Genomic DNA, 20,476 nt, shown 5'->3' with positions numbered 1-20,476 from the left:
TGCAGCAAGCTCATTTGTCTGAGATTATTTCATTTCACGTAAAGCAAAATAAGTTGAATCAAATGAAAGCCTGATTTAATGCCAGTGAGTGTCCGTGCAAGGCTTTAGTACTCTGTAAAATCATACTTTTAATGAATTCAGATAAGTTTTCTTGAGTGTTCCTGCCAGTCAATTCCTGAAAGGACTTTTGTTCAAAGTCATTCCACTTTGAAAGTGGAATAACTGGCTCAACAACCTACATGGGAAGTTAGTGTGTAGAATCCAGAGTTTCATAAATTACCATTTTAACTTACCCTTTATAGACTTCTTTTCATGGAGGAGTTTGAAATGAAGTGAACATAAGTGATTTTAATTGTCACGTGTCTTTCTGAAAAAGAGCGCTTACAAAAGGAAATTGTGTGTCTTTACCAATTACTTAAACTGGATTTTTATTTCATTTACTGTAACTTTCTTGAGTGTTCTCCTAGAAACTTGCTTAAAGACAAAGCTGTCCATATGATAGCCATGTTTCCTGAAATAGATTGTATAAAAATAGTTACATTATGTTTGTTGCACAAATTAGAATTTCTGGTATTTCATGAACTCCTTAAAATTAATACATTAAGATTTTATCTTATTAACGATTAGCAATGACATTGGTTCTTTCTGTTGCTTCTCTCACTATGGTTTTCCTAGAGTCAAATTTGACTCTCAGAGGAATGAGATCCTGAGCCAGTCGTGGCTGTTCATGCCACATCCGGAGAGCTGTACAAAAGGCTACCTACCTACGTTATTTATGTAGATGACAGAAATGTATTTTGAAGCCCAGTTTGAGCACTAGTTCTTAAGCACCCATTCCAGAAAATTACTGATCTTCTGAGCTGAATTGTCAAAGTCTGAATACAAGGAATAATGTGGGGATAGAAGAGCATTCTGTTTCCTTACAGAATGCTAACTCTGGATTTTTAGGTATAGAGAATTTAGTCACACATCTTGTACTAAAGCAGTGCATGGAGTGAGAACATGGAGCAGTGACAGAGCATCAAAGATATAAAATATATATGTCATTGCTTACCAGCAGTCTTATGTGTAAAAGCTCCAATGAACTGCTGCTGTGGCTGCTAACATGCTGGCCTGAATTAGGGTGAGCAGCTGACAGGGCTGGAGTTCCATGTCCCATTACATCCCATCCTCTTTCTGGTACTTCCATTACAAAATTTAAGAAAGCAAGCTTTACTCATATGTAAGTTGTAGCACTACTAATTATATTAAACATAAGTTGCATTCTACTACTATAATGATGCTTCATTGTACTGTGTTAATTGCAGTTTCAAGTGCTTCACAGTTTGCAGGAATAATTCACTGGATCAGCCTAGTCATCCTGTCTGTTTTCTTTTCAGAGGTATGTATAATCAAAGTCTTTCAGCACATACAGAACTGCAAAGTATTTTTATGCTGTCACTGGAATTAGCAAGAGTTTAACAGTAACTTGATTGTGAATAAACCTAGCACAGTGTACTCTAAGAAAAAAAAAATTTAAAAAATTAACAGTTCCTGCTCCTACTCAGCAAACTAAAAAATCATGTTTAGTTTAGTGCTGTTTGTCAGTTGCCTAGAATTGGCAAGGAAAAATGGAAGATACTGTCTTACAAATTATAACTGGAAAACTACAAAAAGAAATAATCATCTCCAGATCACTACAGGCACAGGACAGGACTAGTTTCATCCATTTGTTCTCACAGAAATTTTATCAGTGTTACTGGGTATAAGGTATAGGAATAAGATATATTCTTCAGGAATAAAGATCCACAGGTTTTTGGTTGGTTTTTTTTTACAAAAAGATTTGTTTTAAGAATGGAATTATCTCCTCTCACAATTTATGTAGGTAGTTTAGATGTTCTAGGTGGCTGCATATAGGCACAGTAAGAGAATGAAACAAATGGTGAATTTCTTTGCAAAAATTTGTATGAATGTATGCATTGGAAGAGGCTGTAGTCATGGTATAACAAATGACCAAAGTGGGATAATCTGTTGTAGTTTTCAACTTTATTCCAAAAAGAAGTCATTGGCATTGAGACATTTAGACTACTCCTGAAATATCCGAAAATATTTTTAAGGCTATTTTTTCAGGTCATAATGTGTTGTCACAAAAAACATTTTATGTTTGTTAACTTGGAAGACTGCTTGGATTTAAATATTTAAAAGGTTTTTTTCTAGTTCCATAGGAGAAAATATCATCATCCAAACAGTTGTTAAAGTCTTCACTCTGTGGTAAATTTAAGTGTAGGTTACAAAATAAAAATCAAAAAACAAGGAGCCGTGATATCTGTAAATGATTTGATAGATCACTTGTGTTGAATTCATACTCACCATATTATACTACCACATATTTTCATGGTTCTATTAATATATAATATTAATATATATAACTTTGTATTTCTACTTTGTATTTCTACTCATAACAGGTATTTTCTAGCTTGTGTTGCCAGACTGTCAGTGGGTACTTTCTGAAAGGATTCCTTGATAACAGGCAGGGGTCTCAAGACTGCTTTGCATCCTAGCCTTCTGGTGCTGCAGTTACACAAATAGATACAATTACTATCTTCATCCTTTGACGGTGTTTGTGGGTTGTAGGATACATGTAATGTGACCGAAGAAAAGGATCTTTAAACAATTAAAAAATTTTGCAGAGCCTTTCCTTTGTGACTTGCACATCCTAATTCTCGAAGACTCGGGTTTGCTAGATGGAGTACATTCCCAGTAAAGGAAGTACTTTCCCCTCTCCCCCAGAATCTTTATTCAGTGGGGTTTAACACCCTGGAGCTGCCTGTAATCCTCAGCATCCCAACTGGATCACCTTGTAACTCTGCTGCTAGCAGCATGGCTGCACATGCACGCTCACCTGATCTTCATCGCTTTCTGGAGCTTGTTCCACAAAAAAGTTTTCCTGTGGTCCCCTCAATTTCCTTTCTGCTGGGGTGTAGTCTCAAGTTCTGTTTTCATTCGTTTGTACTACCAACCACTCTTCTCAAACCCTGAATGCAGTGCCTTGCTCCTGTATTGCTTCCATAGTTCAGTTCATACACTGACAGTTTTTGGTTGGTTGGTTGTGGCAGTGCAGACAGATCCTCAAGGCCAGTACTCGTCTGTCTCAAGGAAGAAATTAGTTGTTTCAGTTCTACTGAGACAGAGTACCCACAGAAGTGGATGAACTGGTTCATAAGTGTTTTGCAGGAAAACAATAAAAGAAATACTTCACAGAGCCTAAACTGGTTGCCTGACTCACCATCTTAGTTTTGGATCTGTGTTGGCTTTTCTCTTTCTCTCTGCATGAGGTATTTGGAACTACTTGTCTTTGTCTACTTGTTCTTATTTTTTATAAACCTCTTACCACTCACTTTATTATCTGTTCCTGTCTTCCAGAGTATCTTCCTTCACTTATTTGATTACGGTTTGATTTTACACCAAAGAAAAATGAGGCCACAAGGCAGCCATGTGAGGTGCACAGAGGAGGGTAGAATTTTTGATATTGGTTCACTTGGCAGCTCAGAGCCCTTGACTGGGTTAAAGCAACAGAGGTGGCTCCACAGAGCAACTGGATGTGCTTCAAAGACCACAGATCTGGAAGAGAATGAAGGTGTACCTTTCCTACTGGGCTTGCTGGGGTTGGCCTTGTGCCAGGTTGGTTTAATGAGCAACAGCACATCTGTTTGTGTTGAAATGTGTCTCATCAGAGGAAAAACAGATGGTTTAATTTTTTCTCATCCAAATCAAAAACTGATTTTTCAAGAGGTTATGAAATATTGCAAAAATTGCAGATCACATTTTTTTTCATCCATCTTAATTTTATTTACTCTTTTGGTGCCTTCAGGGGATTTTTTGCCCTCTGATTCCCAATGATATGAGTCAGCTATCTTTGTTTGGAATTATTTGTTGGGAAGATTGTGTGTTGTAGTGAGATTTTGCAGTCTGTGACTATTTGTGCCAGGATGATTTTCCAGAGATAAGCACATTTAATGAGGTTGCCTGGATGTAACAGGCAACTGCTGAGGATTGATTAGTCCTTCAGTCAGTGCCTTTTTCCTCAAAGCAAGTATTTAGGGTTTCTGGTGTTTAGAAAGGGTTGTTCCCATAGCAAGTACCATGTCCTAAGTTTGGACGTTTATTATTTATTCTGTAGTTTGGTTCCCATTAGTTGTAAGTGTGGATACACAGTTCTTCAGGAAGGCCTCAACTGAGACTTAGAGAACAAATAATATGAAGTTGTAAAAGAGTAGTTCAAAACCAGAAAACTTTCAGCACAAAATCTGAATGTTTTGGAAGAATATGACTGATTAAAAGCTGGTGCTACAGAGGCATTGCAAGTAATTACAGTCCTATCATGTTGGAGTTAAACAGGCACTGGCTTTCTGCTTGGTTAAAATGAAGGGGACAAACATGCCAGCAGCTGGCAAATGCCAGCAGAACAGCTGCCAACAAAACTAAGTAGTTACTCTCACAGTATCTTCCTGGTCTCTCTACGCTTGTGTTATAGTTACAAGCCTTAAAGGAATTTATTGCACTCTGTTTATTTTATATTCTCTGTCACTGTCTGTGACTTTCCAACATTAAAATATCCTTATTCAAGTGAAGTGTGCACATCAGCTCTTTTTGCTTTTTTCCAAGTATTTGAACAGGATTTACTAGTGGTGATGATTGTGTAGGTTTGTCTTTGTTTACATACATCACTATGATTGTCTGTGCACCAAATGTTACCCAGATGTTAAGACAGAAGAGAAGAGAAAGACACTGAGGGGGGGAAACCCCAGTACCAACAGCAAGGCAAGGCCGGGGTTGCACCTTGCACCCTATCAAGAGGGCAATTTCAGCCTTGGTAATAGTTGGCTGAGAAAAGGAAGATGGGGAATGTCACAGTGTTTTGGTAAGTGGATTGGAGTCTGCTTGTATTTTAATAGTCTTATCACATTGCCACAAATATTTGATTCTGTAGCTGTTGTTCAGTTCTGCTTTTCCACTAAGATTGAGACTGTTTGCATGCAAGAACTGAGTTCTTGATATTAGTTTTTTGCATTGCTCTGTATGTGCTTCAGTCAGCCAAGCACTCAGGCATTCTGCTAACTTTCAGCACTTGAGTGTTTCCCTGGGAGTAACCAAGTCTTCTGATGTGCTTTAAGTTAGGCAATCACAGAATTGCGACTTTTTTCCTGTATCTGTGTCTAAGAAATGAGTTCTCAAATTGAGTAGAGTAAGTCTGGGGTCCTAGCTGCAAAAGAATTTGTTTTATTAGCTATGGCTCACAAGTGCATTTTGGATTTTCACTTCTAGGAGGGAAAAAAAACCCAAAGACTTTTCTCATCCTGTATGTTAAGAGGAAGTGTTTGCAGTAGTCTGACACTTTACTCCTTGTTAATAGCAGTCCTTGGAAGGAATAAAACCTCCTAAGGAAGACCATACTATTAGGGTTCTGTTAAAAAGGAAAAACATCCCAACTGACAGAACTATGAGAAAATAATGCCTTTCCCATATACATGTTTCATAACAAATTCATAATTTTATATTAGAGAAATCAGTTATGTTACTTTTATTATGGTTTTTTGTGAGCTTCAAACAGCTGAGCAGAAAGATAATCTTCTACTAATTCTGTAATTCTTTCATAAGCTGAGGCTTCTTTTCTGGATGTTTACTTTCATTCCATGCACACAACTTTTCTCATGGTACATAAATGCACTGCATTGCTGACTGTGTATGTTTCGATTTTTAAGGGGATTGATTAGGGGGGATCTAGGAATAAAGATATGGATTTTATATACTAATATAATTTATAAAGGTATATTTAAGCTTCCTTCTTTGCTAGTCTGTAAAATATTAATACACTGTGAAATTTCTTTTCTAACCACTCTTCTTGCTTCACAAAATAGTAGTTACCAGGGAAAATGGTTTTGTAGATGTCTAGGAATTTAGTCAGACACCCTCCTGAAATGCCAGTCTGCCCACTTCATTTCCAAGAATATACCTGACTTATATGATGTGCTCTATCAGTGCTTCATCTGTGCTTTCATCTCTTCATAGTGACAGTCCAGCACCTTCTACACGGTGCATTTCAAAGATAAGAATTAGTGCTAGTGTAATCATGCCCAGGGGGAACTTCTGATGCAGGGTTGCTTAAGACCAGTTTTCTATCCAATCTGCATTTACTTTATGGTAGTATACTGTGTCTCTAGTAAGCCATTTATATTCCTGAAAAGCCCTTTCAAATATAACCAGAGTTGTCAGTTTAAAATTAATTCTTTTTCTCCATATTCTAAGAACAAATATTATGGGAGAAGATAAGAACAAATAGAACTGCAGTGTTTACACAAAGGTGTGTATATGATACCATAATAGTATTGATGGTGGTAGTGAAAAAGAATATACTGCATTCATGTCTATTAGTGTCACCAAGCTTTTGCAGTTAATTATTTCTATGTGACGACATGTGCTAATAGAGCCACAGCAGTTACCGAGCACAGTAGACAGGGAATGTTTTGTACTGTGTAGAAGGTGAGGTGAGTAGTTATATGTTTCCTTGCAGAGCCTTGATTGAAGAGAAACCATGTGAGGAGGATGCATATGCACTGAAAACAGAAGGACGCCTCAGTTTAAAGATGCTAACATGTTCCTCTGTGCTCTAGTGGCCTGGGGATAGCGTGCGCTAAAACAGCTAATGCAGTATCTCAGGACAGGTACACCAGAAGATGGCAAAAGAAGGTTCTTTTAAGCAGTGAATGAGCTAGGGCCCCTGTGGAGTGACCCAAACCAGAGAGGCTATAAATTACAGATTGGGTACAAGGTGTTCTTTCTGGGAAAGATTTCAATAAATATTTGGTCCTACAAGACACATCCAAAAGGCAGAAGCTTGATCTTTGGAGTTTCTGTACAAGCTAGAGGTACAGACGCACTGCAACAGATAGATTAGTTTTGTGGCAGTGGAAGGAAGGGCTCTTTTAAAGACACCCTCTCCATCCCACTCCAACCTGTCTAGCTCTTGTACAATCACTACCCTATCTCGAAATGCAGAGTTGCTCTCCTTTGCTGTTAGCTAAACCTGGTGGGCCAGCTTCATCTCCTGTGCTGCCTCCTTTTGATTTCTTTACACTACAGATCATAGAATCATAGAATCATTTAGGTTGGAAAAGAGCTTCAAGATTGAGTCCAACCATTAACCATGCCCACTAAACCAGGTCCTGAAGTACCCTGTCCACTCGCTTTTTTAATATCTCCAGGGATGGTGACTCAACCACTTCCCTGGGCAGCCCATTCCAATGTTTGACAACCCTCTCAGTAAAAATTTTTTTCCTAATATCTAACCTAAATCTCCCTTGCCTCAACTTGAGGCCATTTCCTCTCGTCCTACCTCCAGCCACCTGACAGAAGAGACCAGCACCCACCTCACTACAACCCCCCTTCAGGCAGCTGTAGAGAGCGATAAGGTCTCCCCTCAGCCTCCTCTTTTCTAGACTAATTTGGCACAATGAGTCACTGAGTAGTAAATTGTATATTAACTATGCAAGCAAAAAAGTATTTAAAATTACCTAATGTACATTGCAGTCAGCTGACAAATATAGCTAGCTCATGCAGATTGTGGGAATTCACATGGCTGGCTCAGCAAAGGACTTGGCCAGGTTTCCCTACAAAATCAGAGAGAAAACCTGCAGCATCACACAGTTCATAAACTTCACTGCGGACAGTTAATGTTGTGCAATCAACTGTGTGTCACCAAGGGACACTGTCAACTTCGAAATTACATTTCTGTCTGAAAAATGGTTTAAAATTTTACTTTTATCTGGGTTTACTCCACCTTAAGTTAACAGAAGTGTTCAGCCATTTACCTTTTATTAGTGCACTGGACAGACTTTTATGTAATAATTTAGCTTTACTCAAAACGAAAAATGTATTTCTGATATAACTAAAAAAATATATATGTTAAGGACTTTCTAATTAAAAGTTATGCAGTAAAGAAACATTAAAGTGTTCTTTCTCAAGTACAAAAAACCAAGCTGGCAGTAGCCTTTAACAGAAAAGTACTCACACTAATATTTAACATTTGCTTTCAAATCTGTGTGTCCAAAAATGCAGAATGCCTGTAGTGTAATGCAAAACTATGTGTGTGCATTTGCTACAGTGCTGAAAAATGCCTGCACATCAGTAGGAAGCAGCAGTGCTTCTCCATTTTTTTCCCTATTTCTTGTAGATTCTTGTGTCTACAAATGGTAGAGTTGTGAGTAACACTTATGTTTTGTCTGTGATGAGTGTTACAGTTGCAATTCTCTTCCAATTCATGCGCATTTTTCAGTTTGGTCCATGTACAGTGCATAGGAAGTTTTCTGGATTATTAATTTCTGTTTCTTTTTTCAGATTCTGCTATAGATTCTAATTTTTTAAATTCTGTACAGAGAAAGTACACAAGCAAATGCAATATGTATTTGAAAGATATCTTTGCTTAGGAAAAATAATAAAATGTTGTTTGTAAATAACACCAATGCTTTGATTTCAGTCAAAGTATTTATTATATTGAACAGTCAGGGAGATTTGCCCAGTGAAGTCCAAATTTGCTTGGTTCAGACTCCTCTGGGTGAGAGTTATGACAGCAGCAGTGGATGTGACCTCGTGCTTTGTACAAACGGAGAGTAGAGAAAGCTAAACCTAGTTTGGAGTTGCCACTAGCGAAGATTGGCAGTGAGCAGTAAGCGTATGGCACCTGTGTCTCCAGATGCACGCAGTCTGTGACTCACTTATGCTACTTTCTTGGGGCAGCCGGTTCCCCTCGGGCACCAAGGAAAAGCTGTCTTATGTGGCTTTTGTCACTTCAGTGGTGATGGGAGTTTTTTGTTAAGAGTGACAATGCTGGTGCATAGCTTTAAGACCTTCCATATAGAACAAATGTTTTTAAAGCTTAAACCTTAGTTGTTCCCAGTTTGTTCTGAAGAGTGTCTCTCGGATGGGGAGCTGTGTTCATTCTGCCCTCACAATCTCCCTTCCTACAGTGTGTCTGCTCTAGCTGAGAGCAAAGATGCTTATCATTAAGGCATTTTTTGTGAGGAGGAGACCTATGTTCTAGAGGTAGTAGCAACAACCATTACTGCATTAAATGTCTGCCGAGTAGACTTCCAGTCATTGCTGACTTGTGCTGATTCACATCAGCAGACTGAAAACGAAAACATTTGTGCTAGCTTCCAGCCCTTAGAACTGCTTAGACCCATTAATATGACAATAGCACAGTCTGATTTAAACACTGCAGTGAGGAATTAAAAAGGCAGAAAGGAAAATCCTTTTTCATGTTCCCTCAACGGCCCCATGTTAAATCGTGTTTAGGGTTGTGAGACAGAGTTTCTATTTTCTTTGTGCAGATATGCCTTATTATTTCAGTGGAAATACCTTTGTGCACAGTTGTCCAAAGGAAGAAGGATTTTTACCATCAGTTACTGTAAAGGTGTTAACTGTTCAGCCATCCTTTAGTTAGTTGCTTATTGACCTAGCACTTCATAAATGCTGCCTAAGCGTGGAAGAAAATGAGCCAGATTTCTCTATGCTGTCAACAGGGTTGCTGTAGGAAGGGTAGCATCCCAGTCTTTAAAGAAGGTACTGCTTTTCCTCATGCATTTCCCGATGGCTGCCTGCTGTGGAACTTGTTGTGGTGGACCCCAGCTTAACTCATATAGCTGAACTTACGGGCTCATGAATAACTTGTCCTTAAGCATTTTGTGCAGCTTCTCAATGGGGAGTGAGGGAGGTGCTTGCAGAGGAGCTGGGATGCTTTAGTCTGAAAGTATGCTGCTCAGGGCCTGCGTTTAGGCTGCAGGAGTGCCTTGGTTGTACAGCAGCATGTGACTTACATCTTGCACTTACATCATGCTGGCGAATTTGGAATCACTAAGGGATTTGAGGAGCTACTGTTATCCATCTCTTCCTCCACATGTAAACCTCGAGCATACAGGTTAATCAGGAAATTGCTGTGAGCCTTATTCCTTTGTTGTATTTGTAAAATGCTTTGGAAGTAAAATGTTCTTTTTAGGAATACAGACCAGCAGTATTAGCTGTTTTTTGTGTCTACGTAGAGTCTCATAATTTTTTGTAGAGGAAAAAGTGCACTGCATTTTCTCTTCTGGCTAGTGACTCCCTTTCTCAGCCAGACTTGGCCAATGTTTCACATACGCCATTTCTGAGTAAGCGTTGGCTGGTTCACTTTCCTGCTCATTGATGGTATGAGGCTGGGCTCTGAAAGCACCATATCTCCCACAGCTGTATCTCCCTCTGCAAAACAGGATTAAGTGTTGTTATCCAGGTTTGGAGTGCCAAGGTAGAGCTCAGCATAGGCATCCCGGGCCATGTGAGGCAATTGGGCTCACGGGGTTTGGCAAAACCACGCATGGGAATAGTACTGAAAAATCCAGTGTTGTTCTGCGATTAGTTAGTGCAGCTATGTTTGGTATAAATTCAGAGTTGGTTGGGATTTAATGTATCTGTATTTGTGATGAAGAGGAGATACATATATTCATCACAGTCACTTGCTTTTTTCTGCACAGTTCTTAGCATGGTCACCCCTCACACACAGGCCTGCTGAGCTCTCTGTCATTAGTACTGTTCTTTAGTGGAGAAAGTAGCATTTTGATCTGCTTTGTAAGACACATAGCTACAGTTAGCCTCTTCGCGTCTGCAGTGTCTGTCAAAAATCTAACCTTGATGTTGCTGTTGGCAGAAAACATTCCTACCAGTTATGTGTTTATGTGAATTCAATTTCAATCATTAGCTGGCTGATTGATTTATTTTTTTTTTTAATTGCATCTTCTCAAAACTGGCTTAAAAATTAGGAAAGATGCCATTGGATTTTTTAATGGGAATTCACCATTGGTTCATTCTGTGCTCTTTATTCCTCTTTTCTAGCTACTGATGCTACTTACAGCAGTTTTGCTTCATAGAGGAGGATCACAGAGATATTTTTCTCCCTTATTCTATGACTTTCTGGGGTTTTATAATAAGGCAACAGCCAGAGGGGGAGAATAAGAGCCTCTGCTCTTCAGATTGATGAAATATCAGTATCTTTAGGCATCAAGAGGGGGCAGTGCCTCTTCTGTTAGAAAATAGTAAGCACTGGCATGTCAAAGAAGGCAAGAGAAGAGAATCTTCTCCCATTCCAACTGAGGGGGCCCCACAGTGGATGTTATATAGGCTTGGGTCAGGAGGGTCAGGTGGCTTGGTGATCTAAATCTCACAAGTGTAAAAGCAAAATTTTAGGAGGATGGAAAGGCTGATGAACATTTGAACTTGCTTATGGAAGTTTCACTGAGTCAATATAATGGTTGGAAAGCAATACCTGCTTTTATAGTACAGAAGTGTAGCTATTTCTAGATCCTCATTATTATTCAGAAGAAATGCATAATGCTTAAGTAAGACAAAAAATGATCCCTTAACTAGATAAAGGACTAAATGTTTATCTAAAATTACAATAACATTCATTATCTCCCCCCCCCCCCCCCCCCAATCTATTTTACTAGACTATTTTGAGGATTGTGGTCCTTGGCATATGGGATTACATTGAAAACAAAATAGAGGTAAGCACTCTTACTTTTTGTACTGTTTTCCAGGCAGACACAGTAAGAATATTAAGAACTGCTTTGGATGGCTTTGTTATAGACCTGATGCAATACAATATCTTTTAACTGACATAAATATGCACATTTTTCCCATTATATGCATGTATACGTAGCTGTATGTTGTAGTCCCTTTTTCTGAGGGAGATTCAGAAGAGTGCAATATTTGGAAATATTTTATTAAGGGAGGGATTGTGGCATTTTTGCACTTTGTGTCTATTTATTTTGTTGTTAGACCTGTGCTAGTCTTAACTGTTGATACTGTTACCCTGAGATATTGAGCAATATGAGTAAAAATTGTCATGTGACTTGTGTAACCCCATTCCTGTAATCAAGTTGAAATTAGAACTGGTTGAAAAATTGAGTGTAGTTTTCTGATAGAAAATACTGGTTTGGCAACCCCCCCAATTTTATTGTGAAATTATTTTTAACTAAATTGAATTATGATAAACACTGTAATTTGTAGCACAAATTAAAAATTAGGTAGAATGTGCATGCTGTTGCAGAGGCAGATAAGGAAATACATGTCTTATAAGTAGCACACAATCACAATCTGAGCAGAAATCTGGAGATCAGGAAAATGAAAAGCTCTTTTTTGATACTGTCTGATAAACTAATACTGCACAGGAAGCACCAGAAAAAAATCTGGGTTTTCTCGGAGCTTAAGTGAGTCTAGAGGCTTGTAATAAAGTTGTAAACCTTTTAACTTGCTTTGCTAAAAACACTGAAGTGAAACTTAAATTATTGATTCAGAGATTCTTATTATGCAGGCTAAATGCAGCAGTTTCTGATAATTCATTTTGGTAATTTGGAGTGGAGTGATATTGTTCACTGCCCATCAAAGGGTGGCAGTAAGAAGTGTTTCTTTTCAGTACACTGAATTGTTATGCACAATTCTGAATGTGTAGTGCTTATAAAAACTATGTCCTGGCTTCTTATGCAAACTATTAATCAATGATCTTTGGCAGCTGGGAAGGGTCTCAGTCGGAATGAGAACGTGGGATTCTGTTCTACCCTGCTAGGCGAGTGTAGGACAGACACAACACTATTGCCAGTTTGCTCTAAAATGTATTTACTCACGCATTTCTGTGTAATGCTTTGCACAATTGCCTTTTCTGATCTAATCCCAATGCAACCAATGTCATACAAATCATTCTGAATAGTCCCAGTTGTCAAAATCCTTGAAAACCTAGCTGCCCAGTAAAGGTGAGAGCAGGGAGTCTTTCTGTCTTGATGCACAGCCGTTCCCACACACGTTGTGTAGTCAGGACGTGGCCAAGAGCCATCAAGTCTCTTTGCTCCATCTTTTTCTACTTGTCTTCTTGATCTCTTCATTTAGACAGCAAGATCTATGGGCAGGGACTGTATCCTTTTTTGGGATGACATTATGCCAAGTAACAGGTAATAAATACCAATGATAATAAAACTCTTTGGCTGTAATAGCATTTAGGCTATCACTTCTGCTTGGGGATTTTGGCCAGTATTTCCAAATACCTTTCTCTCTCACTGCCCTCCCACCACAGTTTATCTCTCTTCACCTCATAAAATGCACTAAGGAATTCTGTTGTGCTACCTAAAAAGGATGCAGCCTTTCTGTGGCTTGGCCACCTCTCATATCCCTTTCAAAAATGTACCATAATTGCATTTCTTTTGGGCAAAGTGGGAGCCCTTCAAGACCCCAAGCAGGAATGGCAGGGTTATGATCTTTAGGAAGGGTTTGAAAAAACTGATTTCTCTCTAGGTGTTTGATGGTGCTGTCATAATCTTGTCGTTGGCACCAATGGTGGCCTCAACAGTGGCTAATGGCCCCAGCAGCCCATGGGATGCTATCAGCCTTATTATCACACTACGAATATGGAGAGTGAAGAGGATCATTGATGGTGAGTGGTGATTTAGTTTGTGACTCAAAGAATTACCTGGCAGGCTGGGAAAAAAAGAGATTTTAAAAATAAAAAAAGATTGCTTGCCACCACTGTTTCTATCATTCTCCTTCTTACATTTTAAAAGTATTGAACAGAAGAGAGTTATGACTCCCATGGAGGAGAGTAGGTCTCAAGTTCATGACTGTATCTCCTGTTCCCTAGGAGCCTTTATAATTGATTGGTTTGTTTTTCTTTAGGCACCTTCACAACCCCTATCCTGTAAAGTAAATGCCCTGACCTGCTTTCTGTCTCTTGCCACCAGACGTCATTCCTGATTCTGCAAAATAATTTTTTCCAATCTGTTTTTCTGATATCTGCTACACCCTCCCCATTTCCATACAGCTAGCTCTGTCTTGGGGCTTTCGTTTCCAAGTTCTTGTCTGTGATACAATTTTTATGTCAGATTCCAGCAGCATTTTCTTACCATGGGGGTTCCATGCTGAAGGTGCTCTCTGCGACACTGGTGTGCTGTACAGCATAATAATGAAGCGTGTATTGGTATTGTTTTGCACAAGTCAAGGTTGCAGAAGGCAGAACTGGTAACTGTGCCTGGAAGCAAGGACTTCAGTGTAGGCGGTTGAGGTTACAGGGAAAAGAGGTGGAAAAGGAATAAATGAAGGGTTGCTTTGCTCATGTGTGAAAGATCAGAGTCAAGTTGTTATTTTGGGTTTAGATGCCCAGGAAACTCTGTATTCAGAGTTGAGGAAGGGTCGTAGCCCTCTGACTGAAGTGTACGAGAAAAGTTCAGGATCTTGTGTAGCTTCAGAAAACATCAGGAATTGCAGTATGTGTTGAACAGCTTTGCTGATCAGTCTGAGTTTGCCATAGTTATGACAGGAGCAAAATTTCCAGAGGCATTCAGAAGACCTATTGAAAACTAGGCTGTAGCTTGGAAAGCAATAGAAGATAAATGCCTTTTTGTTTTTTAAAATATCCTTCTTAGTCTGCTACTTCCATTAAGGACTTAATTCCTAGACTTTGTGGTAAGAAATAAATGCTTAGGGCTCTGGAATAGCTTTTTTCCTAAGGGAACCATGTTGTTCAGGTTTAGAGGGGATGGGCCTAACTCTGAGCAGAAAATCCTCCTATGCAGCAGTTCAGCAAATCCATGGTAAACACTGGAAAAGATCTGTATTAGTGCAGCAGAAGCTGGAAGAGCATGCAGGATGCATTTCAGATCAGCCAGGGAAATGGAGACCTGACCAAACAACATCTAGACCCTGCTGATGACCTGCATTTCACATGTTAGAAATTCTTCCCCAGAAGAAATACTCTAGTGCTATTTCTATAAGAAATACTCTAGTTCTCTAGATGCAAGTGAAAGGGGTGACATTCTTTGGCCTGTAAACATCTGTAAAGGTTTTCCCTCTGATAAAAAAACAAATCATAGCTGAGTTACTTTAAGTACTTGTTTGTGTTTTCCAGCCTATGTCCTTCCAGTGAAAGTGGAGATGGAGGTGATGATTCAGCAATATGAGAAGGCAAAGGTTATTCAAGATGAGCAGCTGGAAAGACTAACCCAGATCTGCCAAGAACAAGGGGTAAAGTTCAGTTATGTTTTTATTTACGCATAGCTTGTCATGGCAAATCAAACAGTTCATGTACTTTGTTGCAAGCTAACATTTGTGAAGTATTGCTAGGACTCCTGTTGTAAGGTGACAGGTCTCAGTGTTAAGGAAGTATTAGTCTGCAGCCAGGATATGGTCAGCATGCTATTTGTCAAACAGCAGTTTTCTCCCTCAGCTGCTGTGGTTGTGTTTTTTAAGGTGAGGAAAACAAATGTGAGGAATAGAAGAAGAATGCTTCCAGTATGTAATTTATTGAACGAGTACAGATAGCTTGATGTCATACTAAGAACATGCAGAAGTCATTGCTGTTGTTGGAGACTGCAGCTATATTAGAGCTGTATTCCTAGGTGTCGTGGTTTAACCCCAGCCAGCAACTAAGCACCACGCAGCCGCTCACTCACTCCCCCCATCCAGTGGGATGGGGGAGAAAATCAGGAAAAGAAATAAAACTCCTGGGTTGAGGTAAGAACGGTTTAATAGAACAGAAAAGAAGAAACTAATAATGATAATAACACCACTAATAAAATGACAACAGTAGTAATAAAAGGATCAGAATGTACAAATGATGCGCAGGGCAACTGCTCACCACCTGCCGATCGACACCCAGCCAGTCCCCGAGGGGCGATTCCCCGCCCCCCCCCCCTTCCCAGTGCCTAAACTAGATGGGATGTCACATGGTATGGAATACACTGTTGGCCAGTTTGGGTCAGGTGCCCTGGCTGGGCATGAGAAGCTGAAAAATCCTTGACTGTAGTCTAAACACTACTGAGCAACAACTGAAAACATCAATGTTATCAACATTCTTCTCATACTGAACTCAAAACATAGCACTGTACCAGCTACTAGGAAGACAGTTAACTCTATCCCAGCTGAAACCAGGACACTAGGAAAAGTATGTGTAGTTGAAAGCTAATGAACCTCCCTGCTTTAAATGCAGAAGGCAGCTTCCCTGTAGGTCAGTCAGAGACTCTTTTGGCAGACTCAAAATGTTGCAATAGAAGCTTCTAGTTCCTGGAAGCAGTCAAGACTCTTCCCAGGCCCCCAAACGTTCAGTGATTCAGTCTTAAGGTAAGGGGAGGTGAAATGTAAAATACCTCAAATGAATATATTTACATGGAAAAGGTGTAAAACCACTGTTTGGGCAACGAGCCAGGAGTTTTTGCAGTTTCTCTCAGGCAAATGAGTTCTTGAATAACCTGCGTTAAAGTAAAAACCAGGGATGTATGTTGATGCCCAGGCTAAGCGAGGCATTCGGGTGACCGTCAAGCCACAACAGAATGATCCCTCAAGTGACTTCTTGTTTCAGTTGTAAGGGTAACTATGAGGTATCCAAATAAATCCTGGAGATTTTTAGCTTCAGCTCCCGCTTCCCACTTGTGGTAGTTGCTTTCCAAATACAAAATGAGGAGACCTGTAAGTCAGAATGGCTCAATCAGTCAAAAAGTTGAAGGGCCTGAGCAGACAGGAGAGGCAGCTTGTCCTAGAACAGACCAACTGCCCAAAAGGTGCATAATCTGAAGCAGGGATTTAGGTGCCCATCTTTTACCAAGGAACCTAAAATACTTCTGACACCATCAGTATTTAGGGCCCCAAATGGCTTTTTAGATTTAGTTCCAGGTGTCCTGGATCTCAGCCTAGGATTCTGCAATGAACTCTTGGTGGTGTTAGGTTGCCTTGTCTGTGTGATGAATTTGGAAGACCTGTTGACAGTGTGTGTCATTTCATAACACTGTTTTTGAGAGTCTCTCACATTAACCATAACAAATTTCTAAACCTTAGGCTTGACTTTTGCCAAAAATTAGTTACTTCCAACTCTGCAAGTATCTTCAGTGCCAAAACTGCTGTCCTCTTCATGACAACTTTGCACAATGCTATTAAGTGATTCATGGTTGTGAAATGAACAGGAAAATGGTACCTACCCCATTTTACAGGGGAGGTACTACCCTTTGACCAAAGACACTAGGCAAATCAGCAATTTGTTGAGTCCCGTTGCAGTATTTTGTCTGTCAGACCATACTATTAGGCTAAAGGTCTTGACAATCCTAAATTTGAAAACATTCATTTTTAGGAAATGTATTATGCAGCCAGATAACACTCTCCATCTCTAAACAATTTTTGGTGGTGTTATTTCATAGTCTTTGGGTAACCGTGGGCTTGTTATCCCAAGTGAGGCAGCTTTTGCAACTCTCCATTCTGATCCATGTACTTCTCTGCATGGCTGGTTTGCAAAATGTCTGAGTGTAGTAGCCCTAATCTGAGGTCTGATGGTTACAGCATAGCTGTATGTCAAGTACGAAGAAATACTGCATTGGTAGATGAGTAAATCTGTGAAAACAGAGCAGGTTGTCTCCTAGCTTTCAAGTGTCATCAGCTATGGAAAAATATGGACTATAGAAAAATGGCAGCATACTAATCCCTCTTACTTTACTGTCCTGACTTCCTGCCAAACAAATGTCTCAGCTGTATAATATGAGGTAAATGTACGGATTTGCTACAGTTAGCAACACAAGACATTGACACAAGTACTGCATCCTTGCTTTGTAAATTATTAGCTTCATAATTCAGTCAAGAACAAGTTGTCAGCATTATAATATTCACATGAACATTGTGTACAGTATCTGGTGGGAAAAATGTCTCCTAATGGTGTTTAATGTCTAAAATCCTGCCAGGTTTTTGCTTTTTCATTTGATCATCTTTCCTGACCTTTTCAAAGGATTGCTCATTCATGGAGTTGAAGCGTGCATGTCTGTGTTTTTTGAGTGAAGGTTTGCCTACAGTAGTTTGGTTGTTCTCAAATCTGGAGCTCTGGCAGGGAGGGATTCCCATTTGCCTTGTCTGTGTGGTGCCACCTCTGGCACGGGCAGAGGGGGTAGCTGGGAGCTGCCCACAGGGGCTTCAGCTGTTGCCTCAGATACATGCTGGGGCACACCAGTGCCAGCCCAAGTGGGAAGAATGGGCAAGCCTCCATGGTTGCCTGCATCCCAGCAGTGAATGTAGATATTGAATCATCCTGAGGCTGCATCTTTGTGACCACACCGATGACTTGCATTTATTTAATAATCATAGACAGGGCTGAAAATGTTCCTGTTAGAAAGATTTCCCAGGACTTCCTTTTCTGAGATCCCATGTGCAGTTTCTTACTGCTTTGCCGCTTGTCGGGCAATTGGGATTGAAATTCTTAAGGTCTGGCATCTTCTGCAGATGAAATAATTTTGGACGTTTCAGACAAAATACTCATTATTTCTGAAGAGGAATTGGGGAAAAAAAAATTAGCCTGTTTTGTTTGGGGTTTAAAACGAAACTAATTGATGGCCAGTTCTCTGAGAAGTCCCGTGCCCTCATGTTTTGAAGCTGGTACTTAAGACCTGACAGGCAAAAACAGAGTTCCTGCTTAAAAATAAAAAGCAGGAAAGATGCAACCTTCCTTCATCTTACTTTTTGAATTCTGTTTCTTTTGCCAGTTGTATATTTTTTTGGCCAGTGATAGGGTATCACAACTATAAAGTACATTTCCATTCCTGAACGATATTGGAGACATACTTTTGCAAACATGAAAACTCTTTCCAGATGTTGATTTTTGGCTAGCCATACATCTGAAAACCAGAATGTATTTTATAAATTATAGTTGCATGGACCACCGCTTTGTTCTCTGTAGTACCCCACTGAAACAGTTTGAATAGTTTGCTGTTTTATTTATTCTCCATTGGCCAAGAAAGAAGTCATTAAAAGGGAGCGGAGCATGAGGGCAGTCAAGACAGAAAATACTGAAAGGGCTGACATAGCTGTACAGGACTTCACAAAACATGAGAAACATTAACTATCACAGTAACAGGGCTTTCTAAAAATGGGTAAAGGTAAAAGGTAAAAAAGTCTCACTGCAATTACTACCAAAAATATGAACAGAGTATACTGCTGGTGGTATTGTTTTATCAGAATAACTTAACTTAAATTGCAAAACAAAGTTCCAAAGTTTCATTAACAATGCAACTTCCAGTCAGGGAAGATTGCTTTTTTCCTCTGGAATCACCTGTAAAGGAATTTCCATTTCTGATGATAGATCCACTTACATGATTTTTTTCTGCTTAACTTTCATAAGAGTCATTCAGCTGAGTACAGTCCAGCCAAGACTATGTATACAGCCTTATCACAAGAGCTCCTTTTCTGTCAGCTCCTATGGAATTTGGTTTTTCATCATTCTCAAAGCTGCAACAACTATGGAAGCTATAATTTCTTTTTTATCTTGGAATATAATTTGTACAACAGCTGCTAGTTTAATGACAGGGCTATTTAGCTGGTAAAATTACCTATCGGAGAAATAACTTATGTTATCCTTTTGCAATAATTTTAATGTATTTCTAACTACCACTCATTTTCTTGGTGAATGGAAGGCAGCCAAGGTCATCCCATGTTTCATTCTGCCCGTAAATCATTAGTTTGCAACTGTCTCCTGATTTTTATTGTTACCAACAATGGCTAAACTAATGGAAATAAACATTGGATTGTATCCCAGTAGCAAATGAGTTTTAGGGCAGGGCATTCTGTACAGACAGCACTAATAGAATTGAGCAAAGTTATTGCTCCTGCATTAGGCACGAGTAAGCCTCTGGCTAAAATGTTCATTGATCTCTTTGAAACTACGTCAATCATACTCTGTTGCTAGACCATTGAAGGGAAGTACTACACGATTCACTGCTAAGTCCATTTTTGAGTCTTACATGCATGTTGTAAATACCAGATAGGATGGGGTGGCACATTTTATAAAACCAGGCATATAAACTGAGATATTATCTAGAGCTCTGGGTAAGTCTCTGTCATTTTATCTGCTTATAAATAATCACATAATGCATTCTTTGAGTGAGGAAGTGCACAGGCATGCCCCATAGTTCTTTCTGGTTCGTTTCCTGCCAAAATATTGCTAAGTTTATGCTACAAGAGGACATGTAACAAATTTTGAAAATGCTAAGTAAGTTTAAATTTATCATCAATGAACTTTTTCTTCATGCCTGACAATCTAGTTACTCATTCTTATATGAGATGGTCTGTATCTCCCTTTTTCTTGGAAATAAGTGTATTTTCACATTAGCCACATGTATTACACCTTTGTTGCTGTCTTAAACTCCCTCATGGGAGGGTGTAGCCAAGCTCTTCTCAGAGGTGCACAGTGACAGTATACAAGCTTGGCATGTGCAAAATTCCTATTAAGTATAAGAACAAACATTTTCACTAGGAGAATGGTCAGGCACTGGAGCAGATTGCAAGGGAGGCTGTGATATATTCAACCTTTGAGAGATTCAAAACTTGACAGGACAGCCTTTTAGCAACCTGAGCTAAATGGACTTGCTTTAAGCAGAGTGTTGGACTAGCTGACCCTCACAAGTCC

At 39.5% G+C, this 20,476-nt stretch overlaps 1 protein-coding gene across 4 annotated transcripts in view; it reads left to right on the top strand.

Annotated features, from left to right (window-relative positions):
• TMEM266 (transmembrane protein 266) overlaps positions 1-20,476 on the top strand; it is a 92,558-nt gene that overhangs the window by 47,457 nt on the left and 24,625 nt on the right. For all 4 annotated transcript variants that reach the window (XM_069797894.1, XM_069797897.1, XM_069797895.1 and 1 more), the window contains 4 exons: positions 1,308-1,381; positions 11,511-11,567; positions 13,348-13,486; positions 14,954-15,069. In XM_069797894.1, coding sequence (XP_069653995.1) covers positions 1,308-1,381; positions 11,511-11,567; positions 13,348-13,486; positions 14,954-15,069 — 386 coding nt within the window. The remainder of the gene's footprint in view (positions 1-1,307; positions 1,382-11,510; positions 11,568-13,347; positions 13,487-14,953; positions 15,070-20,476) is intronic.

The sequence above is a fragment of the Haliaeetus albicilla genome, chromosome 12 (assembly GCF_947461875.1).
Source record: "Haliaeetus albicilla chromosome 12, bHalAlb1.1, whole genome shotgun sequence".
NCBI lineage: Eukaryota > Metazoa > Chordata > Aves > Accipitriformes > Accipitridae > Haliaeetus > Haliaeetus albicilla.
This window is presented reverse-complemented; position numbering and strand designations above follow the sequence as displayed.